Source organism: Monocercomonoides exilis, assembly GCF_001643675.1.
Source record: "Monocercomonoides exilis strain PA203 chromosome Unknown scaffold44-821271, whole genome shotgun sequence".
Lineage (NCBI taxonomy): Eukaryota > Preaxostyla > Oxymonadida > Polymastigidae > Monocercomonoides > Monocercomonoides exilis.
In genome coordinates, this window is record NW_027150589.1 from 230,809 (window position 1) to 253,042 (window position 22,234).

General features: G+C 36.1%; 3 protein-coding genes across 3 annotated transcripts; 2 read left to right on the top strand and 1 right to left on the bottom strand.

Moving 5' to 3' along the window:
- Positions 1 to 174: 174 nt before the first annotated feature.
- On the bottom strand, positions 175 to 2,301 carry MONOS_12305 (uncharacterized protein). The gene is made up of 3 exons (XM_067864915.1): positions 1,960 to 2,301; positions 1,057 to 1,844; positions 175 to 789 (listed from the first exon to the last, which is right to left on the bottom strand). The coding sequence occupies exons 1-3, from the start codon at positions 2,238 to 2,240 to the stop codon at positions 695 to 697; spliced, it is 1,164 nt and encodes a 387-aa protein (XP_067721890.1). The 5' UTR covers positions 2,241 to 2,301; the 3' UTR covers positions 175 to 694.
- A 3,715-nt stretch (positions 2,302 to 6,016) lies between these two features.
- On the top strand, positions 6,017 to 6,229 carry MONOS_12304 (uncharacterized protein; the record flags this gene model as incomplete). Its single annotated transcript, XM_067864914.1, has 1 exon — positions 6,017 to 6,229. The coding sequence occupies one exon, from the start codon at positions 6,017 to 6,019 to the stop codon at positions 6,227 to 6,229; it is 213 nt and encodes a 70-aa protein (XP_067721891.1).
- Positions 6,230 to 11,577: 5,348 nt separating this feature from the next.
- On the top strand, positions 11,578 to 19,192 carry MONOS_12303fu15071 (uncharacterized protein). The gene has a single exon (XM_067864913.1). The coding sequence runs from the start codon at positions 11,645 to 11,647 to the stop codon at positions 18,647 to 18,649; it is 7,005 nt and encodes a 2,334-aa protein (XP_067721892.1). The 5' UTR covers positions 11,578 to 11,644; the 3' UTR covers positions 18,650 to 19,192.
- The last annotated feature ends 3,042 nt before the right edge of the window (positions 19,193 to 22,234 follow it).

Consider the following 22,234-nt stretch of genomic DNA (forward strand, 5'->3'; position numbering starts at 1 on the left):
TGAAAAAAGCTATTTGCATGTCAAAACAAAGATAGATGTTTTTGTGCAAGATTCAAATTGAAATTATATTTTTCTAAAATTCATTTTGATTTCTTTTCAAAAAACGTTCTTTTTTTCTCTGTTGAATGAACAGCATCTGATTATTTAAGAAAGATCAAAAAAAGAAAAGAAAAGAAAAAGAAAAAAGTAATTTTTTTTTAAAGAAATTGCTGAAATGCAAAAAGGAGCACATTTCTGAAAAGGAAAGCAAAGAATGAAATTATTTTTATTTTCACTCTTTCTTTTCGTGCCTTCCGCTGCCTTCTGCCAAACATGCTCGCAATTTCCATCTGCAAAATCGAGATGTTTCACATGCTTGTCAGACGCGTTTCCTTCTTCCCCACAATCATTTCCTGCCTCTCCTTCTTTTTCTCCTCTTCCTTTTGTTCTCTTTCTCGAACGAGTTGCCATTCGTCCCAATAACCATCCTTCTGCAAAAATGAACAGCGCAGAACAAAAGGCACAAAACGCATTGATGAAATCGAATGTTCTCGTTTGTCTCGGGTGAATCATCGATTTGGGCTATCCAATGGCTGCCAATTGAGATAACTCAAAAAGACACCTCTAAAAAAGACACCTCAAAAAAAGACATCCCAAAAAAGACAGCCAAAAATGCCTTTCATCAAAAGTGTTGCAATTCCTCCTCTTCGCGCTGTCAGCAGGGAGAGTATCGCACAACCCCTCCACTCGAAAACCCCTTCAGCAGCTGCAGTGCTGTCAGCGCCATCACAATCGTCTTACCTTTTGTGCCTGCCCAAGCAACCATCACCCCAGTTTCCAGACGCCCACACCAAAGTCAATGCACATAAATAACAGAGAACAAATCATCAATTTAATGTTTAAGAACGAAAAAAAAAAAAAAAAAAAAAAAAAAAAAAAAAAAAAAAACAAAGTCAACAAAGAGAAAATACAAAGGCAATCAAAAATCATCACATTTGTTTCGAGTTAAAAATTGTGAATTCAAAGGCAATTCCCAAAACACAAAACGAAACACCAAACGAAATACAAAAAACAAACCTGACTCAAAAATCTCCAGCAGCTCGTCTGACGTGAAGGAAACACTCCTCCTCTCTTCCTCTGCCCCTGCTTGTCCTTCTTCTCCCTTTTCTTCGTCTGCCTTGCCTATTTCCCCGTTCTGCCTCTGCTCATCTGCAATTGCCCTGTTCAGCAGCTCAATCTTCCTGTTCAGTTCTTCCACCGTAAGGCTCCTCCTCAGCCGCCAAGGCAGCGCCCCAAACTCCATCTCGCTCACCTCCTCCACCACACACGCTCCTTTCCCTCTTTTCCCTTCCTCCCAGCCCCGCTGCTCCTTTGCCCCTTGGCTCGCACCATCCTCCCTCTTTTCCATTCCTGCAACGCTCCTTTCCTCACTGCCCAATCGATCCTGCTCGCCCTCGTCCTTCCTCCCCTTTGTTTCTCCCACACACCTTGTTGTGCCATCAGAGTTTCCAAGCGAATCCCTGGCTTTGTAGATGCACTTTGAGCCATTCATGTTCATGGTCGAAGAACAGCTCCTTCTTTCCTCCAGCCCCAGACGCAGCGCAGATGGTGCTTCCAAGCTCATCTGCTGCACTGCGCGTTCCTCCGCAGAACGGGCAGACGCGCTCTGCCACACGCTTCTGCACCCACCATTTGCCTTTTCTTCAAGCAGCCCAACCTCCTCGGGCGTCTGAAACTCTTCCAGCATCCCTGCGCCTCCTCTTGGAGTGCCAAAAAACTGTGGCTGCAGCGTGTGCCGCCTTCTCGGCTGAGGCTGCAGGAAAAACGGCTCCATCCCCGGGGCTTCTGGAATGGCAGCCCCTTTTCTAAAATAATCAAAAACAGAAAGAAAAAGAGCAAAGCCAAACAGCACGGTTGTTTGTTTGGCAGCAAAACAAAAAGTTCACTAAAGTTTCAGTAAAACAGAAAAACATAGCAAACAGTCTGAGGCAATTAACGCAACATTGCAATCCCCTGTTCGTCGACTCCACTGAGCTGCTCACGATACCCACTGCTTCCTCCAGCTGCCCCCGCGCCTGCTCTCTCCGTTGCAGCTCGTTTATTCCGTCCTGCAGCTCCTGCGCTTCTTCCTTGAACAAAACGCGAATTCCTCCTGCCTTCAGCTGCAACGTTTTCGGGATCCCCATGCCCTCTTCAACCTGCTTAATCTTTGCATCTATCTCCCTCATCAGCGTCTCCATCTCGCAAAATGCACTGCTCATCTTGTGTATTGTTCCAAAATGTTTTATTTATTTATTTCAATTGAAAAGTGCTTTTGCCATTAGGGTAAAATTGATCAAAATGCTTGACAATGAAATATTCAAAAAACCTTTGATTTTCCCCATAATCAATAAATGATATTTATTACATTCAAAAAATGGATGATTTGTTGAATTGTTTTTTTATTTCCGTTTCAAAACAAAATTTGATCAAAAATGTGGTATTTTTTATTTAATTTTCATTAAAGATTCTCAAAAAAAAATTATGATTGACATTTATTTTTCAAATGAAGAAATGAAGAAATCAAATTTTTTTTATGTTGAATATTTTTTAAATGTTCTTTTGATGTAGAATTTTGTCATTGATAAAACTATTCTGGTGATGAAGAAATAAAACTTGTGAATCATTATTAACTGAACAGATCATGAACGATATTTAGCTCATCATTCTTTGAACTGTATATGTTTTATTGCTCAGCAAAATTATGTGTTGCTGTTCATCATTTAAATATTAATGAAAAGAAACCATTCAATAAAATTCTTTAAAAATTAAATTCACAGAACGTCGTTAATGAAACTCACTAAATTGGAAAATTGAAACATATGCGTTATTCTTTTTGAAAAGTTACAAATGTTGAATTAACAAAATTTTTTGAAATTTTCATGTCTTGATAGAAATTTCGTTGACACGCACAAATCTTCACTTATTATGAATCGATTTCTTATCAATGTTATTTCATTCTCTCTTGTGAAAATTCGTGAGCAGGAAAATAAATTTGATCAAGATATGAATATATTTTTTTCATGACTATTTAATATTTGCAACTTTTCAAAAAGAAAAATACGCATAGGTGATTCTTTTTGAAATCATAACTTTTTTCGGTGTGCTGTTTTTTCAAAGATTGTTTGTAATTTGGAAAAGATTTTTCATTCAAGTTTTTTGAACATCAGAACAGTTTTAAAAACAAATATTTAAGCTCAATTGAAGCCATGGACTTATGAAAATACATATTCTCTTTACTATGTTCATTTGTTAATATTCATGGGAGTTTTTTCCAACCGAAATTTTTGAATGGAAAATTTCAACATCAAAAACAAACACACACATGCACTATTTAATGTTTGTTCCAAAAAAAGAACTGATTCATAGAATTATGTGTTTTTCCATTTGAAAAGTTGTTTTTGATAAATTTTCAAGTGAAGCAAGTAATTCATTTTAATGATAAACAATTTAAACATTTTTGTCAAACATAGCTGAAATGAAAATCATTTGGGGATTAATAAAATCTTCAAACTTTTTCATTGAATATTTATGCACTGTTAATTTCCTTTTTGTGAACTGGAATTATCAACAAAATTGGTTCATTTTATGATATCCTTGTGCTGTCATTAAACAAAATGTAATTATATCAATGAAGTCTTTTTTCAATTATGAAAATTTGATATCTTTTGGCATTTGAAAAAGTTTTGAAAAGTTATGAGTGGTTCAAATATTCAAAACTTTTGTGCAAAAATTGCTTATTAATCTTAATTTTTCCCCATTTTATGTTTATTTAAATTGTTCAGTGGCTTATAAACTTTAACTGTCATGAAATTCAATTCTATTCGTTTGTTTTTTAAACAAAAAAAAAAAAAAATAAAATAAAAAAAAAAAAAAGAAGAAGAAGAAGAAGAAAAAGAAAAAGAAAAAAGAAAAATAATTTGAAAAATCAAACTCTCAAACTTTCACATATTTATCAAACAATTAAAAATATGTGTTGGGATAATGTTCCAACTTTTGTTTAACTCAAAAATGTGGAAAATAGTTTTTTTTAACTTCTGAGTAATTTAATTTTAAATAACTTTTAATTTGTTTCCAGATCAACATAACAACTTCTAATTTTGATGAAATTATTGTTTTCTCATTCTTTGTTATTTCAGAATGGAAATAAAAACTTGACAACTTTTTTATATTCACTCGAGTGAAACTTCATGAGTGGAAGCATAAATTTGATTAAAAATAGTAACAACAAAATATGAGAAAAAAACACGACAAATGTTTTTTTAAAAAAAATAAAAACAAAAATAAAATAAATACAAATGATTTAATTTTCACATATAAAATTTATTCACTATTATTTTTGAGGAGAAGAAAGAACAAAACATAAAATTTCTTGGTCAAAATATACAAAAGATGCAAATGTTTTAAAAAAAAAGTCTTCTAATACAATTTCTGACAATTGTTCAAAAAACTATCTGGGTGATTTTTTTTGATATCATAAAAAAAGATCAAAAATCGAAAAAATAAATTCTATTATGGTATTTATTGATCAAAAGACAAATTGTTTTTTCTCCAGCATTCAGCTTTTAAAGTATTTCATATGTTTTTTTATTCATGAATACAAAATATCATACCTTTTTTTTAAATTAATAAGTCCATATTGAACAAGATCGAACAAAAATGTGAAAAATAAAAAAATGAAACTGTTAAAGATAAATATCAAGTTTCTCAACTTTCCAAATGGCACTTATAAATAAAAAACTTTGAAATACATTATTGAAATTGTTTGTTAAAAAGATGGTTTCAATAAATAAGTATTTGAACCTTTAACTTTTGAAACCAATTGGTTTTTTTTTCTTTATTCTTTCATCGATTGAAATATCATAATAAAATATCAGTACTTTCTTTTCGATTCAGTTGCTTCATCAAACGTTGAATGAAATACGAGGAAATCAATAATCGATGAATGAAACTGATTCAATCTCGTCTTTTTGCTCTTTATTTTTCTCATCACTTGTCCTTCCCGCTTCCTTCTCCATCCTCTCCTCATCTTTTATCCATTTCAACTCCGCTTCATAAAAATTCTCCTTTTGAAAATGTCTCTGAAGTAGCTTGATTCCTCTCCCGCACTTACCGGGTCATTATTCTCGTTCCATTCCTCGATAACTACAATTGCTTGTAAAACTCTTCTTGAAACAAATTTTCTTTTATGCAAAGTTCTTTGGCTGCTGTGTGTGAAAGGAGGTGAGCAAAGGATGAGGAGGAAGAATAACAATCCGAGGAATTTGAGGAGGAGGAGGAGGAGGAGGAGGAAGAGAAGGAGGAGGAGGGGTTTGGGAAGGGAAGGCAGAAAGAGAGAGAGAGAGAGAGAGAAGAAGAAGAAGAAGAAGAAGAAGAAGAAGAAGAAGAAGAAGAAGAAGAAGAAGAAGAAGAAAAGGGAATGATGAAATGATAAATAAACAAGAATAAAAGCAAAAATATGAACAAGATTAAGAAGAAATTAAAGCAAATGAGGATGATGATGAAGTAGGAAATGAAGAAGAAGTGAATGAAGTTGATGTTCTTTCAAACGTAAATGTTGAGAAAACGAATGGTGTTTCGATTATTTGCCGCTGTATCCTTCTTCGATTTTTGATTTCAGGCAAAAAATATAAGCAAAGCGCGGTTAGAATCGTTTCATACTTAATCTTCCCTTTTGTTGTTTTCATCTTTTCTTTTGCACCTCTTTCTTTCTTTCATTTCTCCACTTTTTCTTTTTCTTTTTCTTTTTCTTCTTCTTCTTCTTCTTCTTCTCATTCTTCTCATTCTTCTCTCCCTTTCCCTCCTTCTCACCACCCACCCGAATCCACTTTCTTGCCACATACGCTGCGCATTTCGCACAATTATCTGAAGGTCAAACACATCCCTCGTGTTTCGCACGCTGTAGCTCCCAAACACTCTCCCATTTTCCAATCTGCTCTTCTCAAGAATCGCATAAGGGATCGGAACAGTTACAAGTGGTGGCAGCGAGAAGGAAGAAATGGAAGAAGAAGAAGAAGAAGAAGAAGAAGAAGAAGAAGAAGAAGAAGAAGAAGGAGAAGGAGAAGGAGAAGACATGCTCGATAAAGAGGCAGAGCTTGGGCTTGAGATGTCAAGGGACTTTTGTGTGAGTGAAGAGAAGTCTGTGGAAGGAGATGAAAATGTTAAGGGATTCAATGGAGTTCCAACAAGAATAGAAGGTGCAGACAACTGAGCATGTGGTAAGCGAGAAAAAGAAGGAGTTGCAAATGTTGAGAAGGTTGTGATGTTTTGAGTATGCAGCTAAGCAGATAAGAGCGTGCTGTCGAACGAGTAAAATGTCTGCTGTTGTTCATTTCTCTTTTTCTTCCCCTTCCTTTCTGCAGCTGCCTGGAAAAGCCTTATATGGATAGCATCAATTCACGAAGTTCAAAACTCACATTTCTCTCTTTTCTTCATCTTCGCCTTTGTTTCTTCATGCTTTCTCCCTTTTCATTGTTCCGCGTTCTTTGCTTCTTCCATTTGAGCACTCTCTCCTCTCTCTTCTCCTTTAGGCGGTTTCATAAAGCGAGAGGACGAACGCTATGCGCCTGCCAGCCCTTATGCATTCATAATTCACTCATTTCATCTCATTCTGCACAGCTTGCGAATAAAAGCTATTCGAATCGATGTAACAGAGCGGAGTGAGCTGCCGCAATAAAGGAAAGTGGTTCAGATGCGCATTCAGCTATCACATAAAAGGCATCAACAGTGATGTTGCTATTGAGAGCAGGAAAACTGAACGATATAATTATTGGCACATTTTATCACCTGGATAATTGAACAGTATTTATGAAATTGAAGGTAGATGGTCTGATTCAGCAGATAGCGAGATGAATACTACAAAGAGGAAGTAGAAAAAGGCAAAGAAGAAGGTGAAGACGAAGAACACGAAGAAGATGATGAAGGCTATGAAGACGATGTGATTGAAAAATGTGAAATCTGCCGAACGATATTTATGAAGTTTAAAATAATTCTATTGAATTCATTGATTGGACCTAATATTGTATTTGATGAATTGATATTAGAAAGAGCTAACAATCGCCATCACAATATTTGTTGAAGGTTGACTGAAATCAATTGATGAAAATGACATCCTCCGTTCATTAACAACCTTTTTGAAAATGTTCTGCGCTTCACTGAGAAACAAAAAATGAAAATATTTCTTAATTTCCTTTCCTTTCCATTCCCCTCTTCCATTCAGCTCACAAAATCATCAAAAAATGTCAATCCCCTCCTTTTCTTCATCTTTCCCCGTCTCTTCCAAAATATCTTCTTCTCTCATAAAAAATACCCCTCTTCCATTTGAATATTTCAGAATATTCATCTTCTTGCCCGCTTTTGACCTCTTTTCCTTTTTTTCAAAATCCATTTCTCCCATCAACAATAATCACCTTCCTCACCATCTCCAACCACTTCTCTATATATTTACTATATTATCTTCTCTGAATCTCCACCTGCTCTTCTCCATCCCTCCGTCTCCAAATTTCAATCAATCAAAAACCCCTCTTGAAGCATTAACTTTCAAAAAACCACTCAACTCCCATCCCCTGCCACATCAAATATTCTTCCATCTCTTCTCTGCGCCATATCCCTCATGTGCAAGGTGTTGATGAAATAAACGAGATATATTTCTTTTGGTGGTTGAGAATATTATTAAAGGAGAAGATCATACCAAAAACAGAAAAAACACCTCTGGGCATCCACAACAATGTGTACGGGCTGAGAAGACCCTCCAGTGAGATGCACAATGTATTTTGAGGAGATGCATTCCATGTTGCAATTTGACCATTCTGAGACTGAAATGAAGAGATTGAATTTTTGAATGATGATGGCTGTGGAGATGAGTGTGTTTGTCAAAAACCAGTCGAAGTGCAGTTTGGCCTTTATTTGTTTTCTTTATATGAATATTTATCTGTTGATGTTTTTTGTGTTGTTTACAGGGCAGGAGGCGGAAATGAATTAAAATGCATGTGAGGATGAAATCTGGTGATACAGGCTGAATATCGAGTTAAAACAGCAGATTCATTTGGAAAGCGCGCAGAATGAAGAAGTTGGAATGGAAATTGGAGATGTTTATTTCTTACGAAGCTTATTGGATTAGAAAATAAATAAAAACCTCATTCTTTTTTAAAGGAACTGGAAATCGAAGCATTTGAGAGAGAAAAGACTTCTGGAAATGACAATTGGTGAATTGGTTTTTAAAACCGAGGAAATTGATTGACTTCATTTGTTATTTGTAGATTTCGACCAATCAAATTTTTCTCATTTTCAATAACATCATTTATTCAAATCTTCAAAAATAATATAACTAATTAAATAAAGATTATCATTGTGGGCATGTTATATTAAAGATTGAGCGTGCATTTTGAACTGTATTTTGAAGTTTTGATATTTTTTGGGAAATATTTTAATTATTTTTTCAAATTTTGAAATAAAAACTATTTGTTTCTAATTAAAAATGACAAATAAACAATAACAATAACAAATAAAGCAATGCTTAAATTATACGGACAATTAATTATTCTGATCAACTTTACCCTTAATGAAAAATTTTTATGATCAAACGTCGGAATTTTTTATGATATCAAAAAAAATCACCCATCTCAGGAAATCAAAAAATCATCATCAATTCAAACAAATATATTAAGCACACATTTTATAGACTGGAAAAAAAAATCAACATAGAAACAAATGTCTTGATGATGAATGACAATCAATAAGTTAAACAATTTCAAAATTAGAAACAAGAAACCGTGATTATTCAACAAACACATTAACACACAAAATTTTCACATCAAGGTTCAACGAACCATTGAAAGAAAGTTTTTATAATATTTGAATCATTTTTTTTATAAATGACAAATGTTTGATTCTTTTCCATAAAGTGCCTCCACTATTGATACTGAGGATCTCGTTTTTCAGATTATAAATGTAAATTTATTCAATAATTGTTTTTGATTAAAAAATGGCAAAACATCAAATAATAAGTCAATCTCTAAAACACTCATCGTTTGATTTTTTTTCTCCATTTTTTTGATATTATTTTCGCATCAAGAAATATTTATTGCACCCATATTTGATTTCATTTATTTATGTAGTTTTTGTTTCAGCAGGTCGCATGAGCCCATTTGCCAATTTTCCTCTTCATTCTTCAGAGCAGAAGCTTTCAAATTACAAACAGAAAATAGAAAAAAACAAAATAAAACTGAAAAATGCTGATATTACTTGCAGCGACAGACAAACAGAGGTCAAACGCATGTTAATGACAGCCTGTGCTTTCTCCAAAAAAAAAAAAAAAAAAAAAAAAAAAAAAAAAAAGAGAGAGAGAGAGATGCAGATGCTTTCCAAAACTATTCCAATTCTGCTGCTGAGCTTTGTGTTGCACACCAAACAGCACAACCCCTTCGCCAACTGCAAACAAGATGTTTGCACTGCTGCCAATGCCAATGCTCTTCTTTCTGCCTCTTTCTTCCCATTCTCTTCCCATTCTCTTCTTTTTGCATCTTCTTCTGCTTCTTCTGCTCGCACAATCGGTGGGTGTCTTCAATGCCGTCTCCATCTGCCTTCCCTCTTGTCCTCTCTCTTTCTCTCTCTCTCTCTCTCTCTCTCTCTCTCTCTCTCTCTCTCTCTCTCTCTCTGTTTTTTTTTTTTTTTTTTTTTTTTTTTTTTTGTTCTCTTCTGCTTTCTTTCCCCTTCCACTCACTTGCCTCTTCTTTTGCCTTTGCCTTTGCCTTTGTCTTTGACACTCATCAGAGAAGAAAAAGAGAAATGCTTTGAAAATGCCTCCAAAACCGACTGAAACACACAGAATATCTGAATTGTTTGAGGAAAAACCCCACAAACGATGAAGAAGAGGAAGAAGAGGAGGAAGAGGAAGAAGAAAACCTCAAACACTTTTCGAGTGTTCTCTGTCATCCCATCAGAATTGTGGCTGTCTTTCTTCTCCTCTTCATCCGACTCCTTCTCATTTGCTGCACTTCCTCCTTTTATTCATCACACTTTCTGTTAAATCTGATGAATTCTCTGTGTTTTCTGATGTTTTGCAGAAGAACGAGGGAAGAGAAACACTTTCTGATTGCATTGGCTTTGCCAGCATCTGAGAAGAAGAAGAGAAAGAAGGAGAAGGAGAAGGAGACGAAGAAGATGATGAAACGATATTAACATAAATGAGGATGATGAAGATGAAGATGAAGATGATTGTGGAGTGTGTGATTGAAGATTTATTGGGACACACACCAAAACAAGAACAGCAGCGCAGATGAAAGAAGAAAGCAACTGAAAATGGCTGTGGCCTCAAGGAATTGATGTGCAACTGCCAATGAGAAGCACCACGATGAAAAATGTTGTTTCTTTCTGTTTCCTATTTCCTCTTCTCAGCAGCTCAATCACAAAAGGAATGACTTAAATTCTCATCGATCAACCAGATAAGCATCCCTTTTGGTGCTTTTCTGATACAGCATATGATGATGAAGAAGGTTGTGTACGGAGGATGACGATGATATTTGAGGTATTCTGGAAGAAGAAGTAATCCTTTTCCTTTCAATCATGCCTTTGTCGCTTCTGAGTAGGTTGTAAATGAATGCTAATCCATTTCCTCTTCCAAAGCGTTGATGATGAACGATGATCCAGAAAAGTTCGAAAGAATTGTTTCAATGATATCTTCTCCATTATTTGTATCCATAATCATCAATGCTGCTTGTTCTTTTATTCTTCAATTGCATTCCAATTTGCAATAGCCTTCAACCTGATTTTTCCTCTCATTTTCCTTTTCAATCTCTTTCTTCAAAAGAAATTCTCCCTGCAAACTGAAATTATCAGTTATTTCTCTAATGAATTTCATATTCGTATCATATGAGAAAATTAAAATAAAAAATTGTATTTTAATGAAAATATTCGAATAAAACAGAGTTTGTCTCATACCAATCGCTCATTGCATCCTTTTTCTGAAACCTCTTTGCCTCAACAAAAAACATACAATTTCACTCATTTCGCATTTTCGCCTTTTTTCTTTGAACTGAAATTCCATCTCTATCTGTGAGAAAAACACATCAAAAACCCAACCCAAATGCTCGTATAACCTTGTTCCATGCATCCCATCCCTTTTGCGAAACGTGTCCATTTCAGCCAATCGAGGCAAAAACAATCATTTCTTTCAAAACATCGAAAATCGCTTCAAATAAAAATATCACAAAAATTTCACCAAAAGACATACATTAATATGTGGTGCAGAGTCACAAAACTTCCATCGCTCATACCTCTTCCATTCTTCTGTGAAACCAATCTTCACATCATTCATTTCTTTCCCAATTGCCTTTTCTCATGAAAATACAGCCAACGTAATTATATGCTCTAAATCATATGTTGTTCCATCTCAGAGGCAGATATCGCTGGACGGAGAGTGACGGCTGAAATATCAGACGATCATCAAAAATGGATGATTCATTCTCTATTATTCATCGGATCATAAATAAATGTTGAAAAACAACAAAGGAGAATATTTATTTTAATTATAATACAATATTTATCAAAAGTTTAATAATATTTTTTTTTGTTGAAGTGCCCATATTAGTCTGCAATAGAAAAAAGAAAAGAAAGCAGTTGGAGAGGCATGGTTATGTTGCTGTCAGGAATATTATATTGTGTGTGGATAATTAGTGTGGGGTGCGTGTGCAAGAGTGCCACAAGTGGTGGAGCAGGATTTGTTGAGGAATCAGCGAAAGAAGGAGAATTGGGTTATTCTGAAGGCACATGGCGAGAGAAGGCTCAAAACAACAAAATTGGAGATGGCCATTTATTTGACACACATATTGAAGGAAAAGAAGGTGGAGCGAGAGAGTCCTCGAAAGAAGAGAGAATGATGAAGAAATACACAAAACAATGGAATGGGAGAAGTGGAAAGGTTGGGAAAGCTGAAAAATGGGGTTTTTGTGAAGAGTGGAAAATGTGGGGAAAGGAGGGTATGTGCGGTGGGAGTGGGGTTGAGGGAAGTGTTGTTGGGGTCAATTCATCACTGAAACTGAATTCATTGGGATTGAGGGAAATGGGTGGGGAGAGTGTGCTCAGGGCATCAGATGGAAGTTCTGTTGATGTGAGTGGATGTGTGATTGGAGTTGAGAGAGAGACACCCCCCTTTGATTTGTGTGGGAGCTGTGGATTGTTCACCAACATTTCACTCAGATCGTCTTCAACTTCAACTTCAACCTCGACTGAACAGATATTTCCTCCACTTTTCTCTTCAAAAGCAGTGGAAGGAGAGATTCCAGAGAAATGCCACATTTCTGTTTGTTCTTCCCATTTCTCTTCTTTTTGTGTGTCTTCAGCTCCGTTCATCTCATCGCACTTTGTATCCCTTTCCCAATTAGAATTCTTCAACATCTCCACAAATCCATTGAAAACAAGGCAACTGGCTGAAGGACTGGGCCAAAGAGTGTTTCTGATGAGTGGGTGCACATTTTCATCGGTGTGGGATGTTTATGATGGTGGCATTGTCCCCTCGCTCAACAGCCCCTCATCTTCATTGGCTGCCTCGAACACCTCGTTTGTCAGGTGCTATCGCACTCAGAATGTTGCAATCAGCGGGAGTGAAGGGAATCCATCGAAACCAGCGAGACAGCAGATTACAGACGATGGGACGAATTCGTTCACTTGGTGTGTGTGGAATGGGTCAAAAACCACTGGAACAGGAACTTCTTATTCAGATGGAACTTCAAATGGTGGAGCGATTTACATGTATAACAAGGCATCTGGAACTCTTTCAGTGAAGTTTTGTTCGTTTAACGATTGCTATGCATATTGTGCTGGGGGAGGTATTTTTTGCTATTCAATCAATTCAGTCAAGATTGAGAACAACTCGTTCAATTCTTGCACTACCAAGGAACAAGATGGAGGAGGAATATTTATCAGGTTTATTTCAACTTGCGTCAGGATAAGTGGGTGCGAGTTCCAGAAATGTTCTGCAAAATATAATGGAGGAGGACTTTATCTTTATAATTTTAATGTTTCTGGATCTTCCTGTATTGGAACAGAAAATGGGAAAGGGGAGAGTGCTTGTGTGTTTGAGTGCTTATTCACTTCATGCTCTCTTACAAATTCTTATGGCGGAGGGATGAATTGTTATGGTGTTCCAGCTGCATTCAAAATGAGGAGCCTCCAGTTCATTTCGTGCTCGGCGGTGTCGTATGGCGGAGGGATGAGATTTTATCCATATCAATCAACACCTCCAAGCAACAACATTTATTGCTATTTCTTCTTCTTCCATGATTGCAGTTGCAATGCTTCCACTCCATATGGTCATGATGTGTATTTTGAAGATCGATACAATCTCTTTTCGTCATACAACCCATTCTACGAATCGTATACAACGAATAGCAATGAGAAGAGAGTGTACTACCAATATTATAACGGAAACAATTGGGTGTATCAGCATACAGAAAAGAAGGATTGGCTGAAGGACAAAACAATTTATGTTTCTGTGAATGGGAATGACTTGTATGAGCAATGCGGGTCAAATGAATCAAATCCGTGTCTGACAGTGAAGAGGGCCTTTGAGGTGTGTGAGATACAAATAAGCTTGACAATCACTCTGCTGGAAGGGGATCACAAAAGAGAGGCAACAACGATTGCGATTGAGACAAAGAAGATTTCAGTTATTGGTGCAGGCAAAGAGAAGAGTTCGATTGGAACAGGAGCCCTTTCATCAACAAGAGAGCTGTTCAGCGTGTCAACAGGACATCTTGGAATGAGTCACTTGAAGGTTGATTGCAACTCAAATGCAAATCCTTCTTCTCCGAGTGTGGCTGTGGTGTCTGATGGGAGTGGGTCACTCTCGTTGGAGGATGTTGTGATCACCACGAGCAAAACAGGAGGCTATGTGATGTCGTCGTCAGTGTTTGTGGTGGCGCTGTCGCAGCTGTCGATGGTTGGTGTGGAGATCAAAGATATGAATGTCTCAAAACCATTGTTCTCTGAGCCGGATCTCTCTTCTCCTTCTTCTTCATTATCTTCATCTTCATCAACACTTTATCTGACAGCAATAACATCAGGAGAGAGTGTTTTGGCGAATTTGACAATTCGAAATGTGAATCGTACAGGCGGAGATGGAGTGGTGATGGCAAAAAGCGTGAAGGGAGGAGAGACATTTGTGGTGTGGAATACAACAACGAAAGGATGTGAGTGTTTGAATGGGGATGGAGGAGGGCTAAAGGTTGTGTTGGAAGAAGCATCGAGCAAGATTCTAGTTGGAGATTCAACATCACAAAGTGGAGGAACAACAACATTTAAACAGTGCAAGTGCAATGAATGTGGAGGAGGGATATTTCTTTCTTTGATGGATGCAAATGCAATGTTTGAGTTATCAGGAAATTTGATATTTGATGGAAATGAGGCAGAATTTGGAAAGAACATGTTCATTTTAGCATCTGATCTGAACAAGACCGTGACAAATGATTCATTCAACTTCGATTATTCTTCAATGAAAGATGATAACAATTTGTTTGTTGGAAGTGATGATTTTCATTCGAACAAAGATTTATTCATGTTCCTCATTCCATACAGCTCATTTGAGATATTTATCTCATCAGAAGGATTTGATGTTGCAAGATGTGGAAGTGAGGAAGAGCCTTGCTTCACGATGTGGAAAGGGATGGAAAACATGGAAAAGGAAAATGGAAAGAAAACCATTCAAATTGAAGGATCAACAATTATTCAAGATTCATTCAACGTGTCCAATTATCAGATCAAAAAGAGTGTGAAGATGGGAGAAGAGAATGTGAAAGCAACTTTGAATTTTGAAAAGTCAATTGGAAGTCAACTGGAATATTTCATGGTGAATGATATTCATCTTGAATTGACGAATATCCATCTGCAACTGTTAACTGGATTTGACAATTCAGCCAAAACAATTATTTCAAACAAAGAAGGAGCTTTGGTGATAAGTGGTTGCTCATTCCATTCAGAGGCAGAAGTGAACAATGGATTTGATTGTGTGTTTGTGGATGTGATTGGAGGCAGTGTGGAAGTTAATGATTTGTCGATGGAATTATGCAATGTTGGAAACAGCATTTTTGTCATTCATGATTCTGGAATAACTTGCCATTTTGTGAATGTTCGAGTGGAATCGTTGAATGAAAGTGGTGGTTGCATTTTATCAATCAAGAAATCTGAACAAGGATTGAAGATAAATGAAGAAGGAACAAATATTGAGATTGAAAAATCATCATTTTCAGGAGTGAAAAGAAGTGACGATGGAGCAAGCATTTTGGAGTCAACAAGTGAGAAAAAGATTTGTTTGGTTGTGAATTCGAGCAACATCACAGAAGACAAGGCAGAAACAAGTGAAAAAGGAGGGGCAATATTCTTCACATTGGGTGCATCAGGATCAATGAAAATAATTGACTCAACAATCAGCCAATGCAGCTGCACAAATGGGAGAGGAGGAGGGGTGTATCTGGCAACAAAGGAAAGAGGGGATTTGAATTTCACATTTATGGGAATGAAGTTCAGTGCGAACACAGCAAGAGTGGGGAATGATATTTTCATTGAATGTTTCAACATCACATCGCAGATCAATGAAAGACAATTTCAGTTTGATCTTCGAGAGAATCATTATTCACGAATAAATGCAATCTATGGAATTGATAGTTGTGAACACAAAGAAGATACGAATCTGATTGAGTTTGTGACTATCCATCAGAGTGACACAATTGTTGTGAGCAGTGCGGTTGGATCGAATGACAGACAATGTGGAACAAATGCTCTTCCATGTGATTCAATTGAACGGGGTCTGATTCACTTGACATCAGAGCTGATAAGTCAAATTCTCATTGTTGAAGAGAGTGTGATTGGAGAAGAGATAAATCTGAAGGAAATGAGTCTGAGTTCGAAGAGCAGAGAGATGTGTGAAGTTGAAGTGAAATCAAACATTGGAAAAACAAGAGAGGCATTGATAACAACAACTGGAACAGTCTCATTATTGAGAGTGAATTTTGTGTTTGATTCAGATTTCATCTCTTCCCACGAATCACTGATATCACCAGAGAGAGGGATTCTTGAAATTATGAATTGCTCATTCACAGCAAAACAATTGACGGACGGAGTTAATGAAGCTTTTGCAATCATTCCATTTCACATCATTAATACGGCAGAAGGAGAATTACAACTTGATGGATGTGCAATATCAAATCTCATTCTTCAAAAATCTTCAATATATCTATCATCATCACTTCCATCAGTGATTTATTTGTTTGAGATCAGCAATTCAACGGTTTCTCATTCGCTTGTTGAAATTATTGAATGTGGACAATTAAACATGGAAAAGTTTCATTCAGAAAATATCACGGTTGATGGAAATGAAGAATCATTAATATCGTGCCTGTCAATGAAAAAGACAATTCAGTTAGCAAATTGCACAATAGGTGGAGTCAGTTCAAAGACTACAAAAGGAAAATTGATGAAATTGGAGGATTGTTTGGATGTGAAAATGGACAGTTGCATTTTTGATGGAAGCTCAAAGGAAAGAAATGAAAAGAATTCAAATACAGAAGAAGAGATGTGCAGATGGTCTGGATCTCTTGTTGATGTTGTGAAGAGTTCTTTAATTATGAAAGTTTCAACATTATCAAATTCACCAGATGGTGGAGTCACAATGAGTGGGGGAAATGTGATAATTGAGAAAGGAGAGTTTATGAACAACAATCCTTTCATTGAAAAATATCCATCATCGAGAAGAAACATCATCTGTTCAGATTTTGGAAAATTGAATGTGATGAGTTTGAAAGGAGGGGATGGATTGAAGGATAACTCCTCACTTTGGATGTTGAATGAAGGATGCAGTTTTGAGGGGATTGTTTCAGAGAGGGATTCATCATTCTTCATTCCAGTTCTGGAGAGTGTGGAAGCAAAAGAAGAGGCAGATAGAATGAAGCTGATATTCAAAGGAATGCTTCTTGTTCCATGCAACCTGTCATTCTCAGTTGTGAAGAGAAAGGGAGAAGAGAAAAAAATTGAAAAGCATGATTTTGATTCAAATGGATTTTTATCGGAAAGAGAAGCAGAAGGGAGTGTGGCAAAGGATCTCATGAACAGTTGTGGAAATGAAATCGAGGTGAGTGTGCATATTTTGTTTGGGAATGCAGAGCCTCCTACATCAACAAATTCATTCATTCTGAAGAATGCAAGTGAAGCAAAGGCAAATGGAGATGAAAGGATTGCTGAGGGAGGAAAAGAAGGGAAATCTTATTGGTTGTTGATTGTGATTGTGCTTGTTGTAATTCTACTGATTGTTCTGATTGTATCTATTGTTCTGGCTGTTCGATGGAGAAAAGCGAAAAATGAAGCAAAAGATCTGAGAGAGATTGTGAATGACAACATCAAGAAGGATCCGAAGGCATTTGAGATGGTGACGATGGAGATGTCACCAGAGGCGCAGTGGAGGAGAGAAGAGATGAATAATGAAGAGAACGCAAAGAAGAGGGTGTATGAAAAGAAGATGGTGCATTCGGAGTCAGAAGAGTATTTGTTGGCTGAGAGTGGATCGACAGAATATATTCTTGGAAAGGATTCAGGCAAGATTCCTGAATGGGCATTGGAGAAAGAAGAAGAAGAAGAGATAAAAAAGAGAACACCATCACCTTCAATCTCATCCACAGACACAAACACAACATTTGTGAGGATGGATGATCTGTGTCCGACCACCTCATCGATATCGAATCTGGTGGATGCAATAGCATGCTCATCACCACATGAGAAGCTGATTGTGGACTTGAGCGATTCATTGTTCATGCTGTTGCATGGAAGGAACAAGACAAAGGAGATGGCAATTGGAACGCTTCAAGAGAGGGAGCAAACAGCTGCCCAAATCCTGTTCTGGGTGGCTAATCTCGCTCTCCATTCATTTGACGAAATGGAAGTTCCACTTTCCTCTCTTTCCAGTCTTAGTCCGCACATTGTTCTGTTCTCGGAACACATGGTGATCTGCATTGTGATGCACTCCGGCTGCTCGTCAGATGATGATTCAGATTCATCATCCATCTCTTCATCAACAGTTGTGACATCTGCCAGTGATGATGATGATGACAGTGACTCACTGCCCTCATCGGCTTTTGAGGATGAAGATGATTACAAAAAAGAGTGTCTGAGATGGAAGGCACCAGAACTGCAGATGAAGAGGAAGATGGGAGCAACGAAGGAGTCGGTTGTGTTTTCGATTGGGATGATGCTGTGGGAGTGCTTGACACTGGAGATTCCGTTTGGGGAGTATGAGGCAGCGATTGCAGGAGATAAAATCGTGAATGGAGAGAGGCCGAGGATGGGGGAAGAGCAGTCGAGCCTTGAAGAGGTGGTGAAGGGGTGTCTGTCGGGTGAGGCAGGGCTGCGGCCGACATTGGGAGATTTGAAGCGGGAGTTTCTTGGGCACTTTCCGAAAGAGGCGCTGATCATGACAGTTTCGGATGCAGTTGCGATTCAGTCGTTGATGTATTGCGAAGCAAATGAACAGGAAAATGAGGGAGAGGATAATAATGATAATGATGAAGTTGGTGAAGTTGGTGAAGTTGGTGAAGTTGATGAGGATGGTGAAGATGAGGGAAGCACCAGCAGCAGTTGCAGTTTGAAATAGTTTGGAAGGGGAATGAAGGCGAGCAGAAAGAGGAAATGAAAGAAATATGGATGAATAAATATGGATGAGGTTGCTTTGAATAAGTGTTTTGTTTGTGGAATGGAAATATCAGGGCAGCTGCATTACCAGTGGCTGCTTTGTGGAATTGAAGAAAGTCAGATTTTTGTTTTAAAAAAAAATTTATTTTATTATTTTGAGAATGTGTTTTGATTTGTGGGAAAGCCTCAAATGAATATTTGTTTTTATTTTGTTTGTTTTATTTCACTAGATTTTGTCATTCACCAAAACAACTGTTTGCGTTTGTCTTTTTTTTCGTTTTTAAGCATTTGTGATTGTGTTTCCCTTTTTGATTGTTAACAGACATGAGTATTTATTTTCTGTTGTGTCTCATATATTTATTGTTTTGATTGATTTTCCAACACCTTTTTCGAATGTTTTGATAAATAGGTTTTTGTTGAATCACCATTCTTATTTTTCGATTGTTAATCCGATATGTATTTGCAGTCATCTTCTTGTGTAGCTCAAACCATTTTTGTTATTTTTTCCCATCTTTTCAATTTTTGTTTCATTTATTTTTTATTGATTGAGTGTTTTCAGCACACAACACCAACACAGCTTGAATAATGAAGTGATAAAGAATAATTTTTTGGAAATTGAGGATTTTTTTAAATAATTGAAGCATAACAAATACTGAACAAATATTATCGCTCAAATTATTCAGAAACGGCACATTGAATAATAAGGAGATAATTCTGTTTTATAACAATTTCTTAGAAAAAGTTTGTTCGAAAATTTGAGAAAAAAAATTACACTAAAAAAATGGCAAATGAATGGGGTATAATTATTGCAATTTTGAATTACACAGAGATTTATTTCAAACTTTTTCTACAATTATATCACAAAAAGAAACCACAACAGTCAAAAAATGTTTTGAAAATTTTATTAAAATGAGAAATTATTTTCAAATTAAGAAGAAAAGATTAAAATTTTCAATAGAGCGAATCATCAAACGCAAGAAGCAGGTTTGCTCGTCGATAAGAAGTATTGTTCACAATTTATGGGAGGTTTAAGATCTGACTTCGCCAATACTCAAATTCAAAGAAGATCTTTATTGTCCGCAATAAAAATGACACAAGATCCTGTTTTTATAATATACAGAGGCTGTGATGGAAAAGATTTAGATCGAATTCTGAAACTGGAAAGAGAGGAAAATATTATTGAAGAGTTTTCCAGTGCCTGAGCTTGAAATGCATCATCGTGAATGGAAGGAAGTGCACAGCTTATAAAGACTAATAGAAAACCGCGCATAGTGAAAAGACAATTCAAGAATAGAAGCTACAAAACATTGTGAGATAATCATTGGAAAGAGTTCAACGTTGCTCTGCGAAACAATTTCAGAATTAGAAACCACGAAAAATCGTGAAACATTTTCATAGAATAAAGATATGTATTTCAATGTATTTTCAAGGAAAATGTAACAACAAAATATTTTGTTCATTTATTAGGAAGATGAGCCGCACATGCCACGAGATGTTGGAAAATTTAGAAATCGCAAGATATTTCAAGAATAAAAGAAGATATATGCGAATATTGCAGAGAGATTATAATAGAGAAAGAATCTCCTTTTAATAAATATTTGATTTATTGAAATAAAGACATGCATTCTCAAGAGATTATTCCAAAGAATGAAATTACAAAAACTATAAAAATATATAAACCGAACAAAGAAAAAAGAGCCGCGCATAGGGTGGAAATATAATATAACATTGAAACAACAGAATATTGATTGAATTTTAAGGAAGAAGAGACGCGCTTTACCGCGAGATCATGATTCGTTCAAAAGATAGAAGAGATACGCATTGCAACGAGATATGGATAAGAAGAAAATCATCTTTAACAAATAGAAGTTTATTAGGGAATAAGATGCGCAGCTTCGCGAGATATTGATTAATGCATCAACAGAACAGACACACATATATAACAAGGAAAGTTATGAAAATCAAGACACAGATTGCAACTAGATATTAATAGAAGGATTATTTCGTAACAGTTAAAAGATAATTATTTTTTACGGAGCTGTGCATAATCGAGAGATTGTTACAGAGAATTAAACCGAGTTTGATCTCGAGATTATGAGAAAAGAGAGAGAAAAGAGAACAACACTCAGCAGCTTGTTCATGAGATGAAAGAGAGAAACCGCGTTCAATTGCGAGATCATGAGAGGAGAGAGAGCAGAGAACCGCGCTTCGCAGAGAGATGATAATAGAAATAGAAAGCTCAGAAAATCGATGGGCTTTTGCAAAGGAAATACAGACTAGTTGCATTGGGACACAACATCAAAACTGAAAAAGTGAAATATGATTAATTAATTATCAGAAATGATACGATTCATTTCAAGAGAAATTATCACAAATGTGAAACCGCGAAATTTAACGGGAGTGAGAGAGAAAAAAGATCCATGTATTGTCGCGAGATTATTGTGGAGTCACAAATCACTTAAGATCGAAAGAGTTATTATGAAGAGAGAGATGAGTTTGTCACGAGATAAGGATGGAGAAAGCAATTGAGAGATATTGGGATTTGATAATACGATAAGAAACATTGCATTTTCGCGAGATAGTGCAAGTATAGAGACCGCAAAATTTTTCGAGAAAATTGAAGAAGTGAAACCCGCTAAAAAACGCGAGGAGAAGACAGAGAATGAGACCGCTGATGACCGCGAGAGGCGGATATAGAAATAAGCCGCAAAGAATGAAGTGAAGAAACTCGGAGAAGACTCCGCATATCTCAGCGAAAATGCTGAAAGACGCTCTCAGCCGGACTTAGAAAAAAAACCGGACTATGCACTGAGAGTGGAAAAAGTTGCAGAGACATTTTAAACATTCGCACAGAGAAGACTAGATATAATTGCAGACACGATTGCTTTTGTGCCCTGCGGAACTATTTGTTAACTATTTCCTCTGAAAGGGAAGAGAAAGATAGAATTGTTTGAAATCGAGATTGTGCTTGTTCATTATGGGGAAACATAGGGGCATAGGTGTAACTGTCAACCTTTTGTAATTCTGGATTTTAACAATTAATTTTGTGATGTTTCAAAAGCAAAAACTATTTAAAAACTTTTGTATGGACCGATTTTTCGCAAAAATTTTGGTTTCTCGTGAAAAAACTATTTTTAAAAATGACACATAAATATGAGTATTTTTTCAAAAAATAAATAAAATAAGATAATAATGAAAAAAAAAGTTGATAAAAGGTCATTAATTATTTCATTGTCCTATTTCAATAATAATAATTTGAGAAATGAAACATAAAAAAAAAATAAATTAAAAAAATTAAAATATTTTGATCAATCCCACAATTTAATTTTCATGTTTGAAAGGAATCTGTTTTTGCTTTTTTGCATGATGGATTGTGCAAATTCTGGTGAATCCACCTTTAACTTTATATTAAATATATTTCACATTAATGGGTGAAAATAAACATTTGAATTTGCTTCTAAAGTCTGCGCATTTTCATTTTGAATGTCAAAGATCATTTTTGTTCATTTCAGAAATGATTCAGTTTTGAAAATGCTATTTATTAATT

Excerpts from the sequence above, each read along its gene's own strand:
- MONOS_12305 (XM_067864915.1), bottom strand. The coding sequence starts at position 2,240 with ATGAGCAGTGCATTTTGCGAGATGGAGACGCTGATGAGGGAGATAGAT. Across the intron at positions 1,845-1,959 it reads TGCGTTAATTGCCTCAGACT|AAAAGGGGCTGCCATTCCAG; the intron begins GTTTGCTATGTT and ends TGATTATTTTAG. Across the intron at positions 790-1,056 it reads GCTGGAGATTTTTGAGTCAG|GCACAAAAGGTAAGACGATT; the intron begins GTTTGTTTTTTG and ends TTGCTTGGGCAG.
- MONOS_12303fu15071 (XM_067864913.1), top strand. The coding sequence starts at position 11,645 with ATGGTTATGTTGCTGTCAGGAATATTATATTGTGTGTGGATAATTAGT.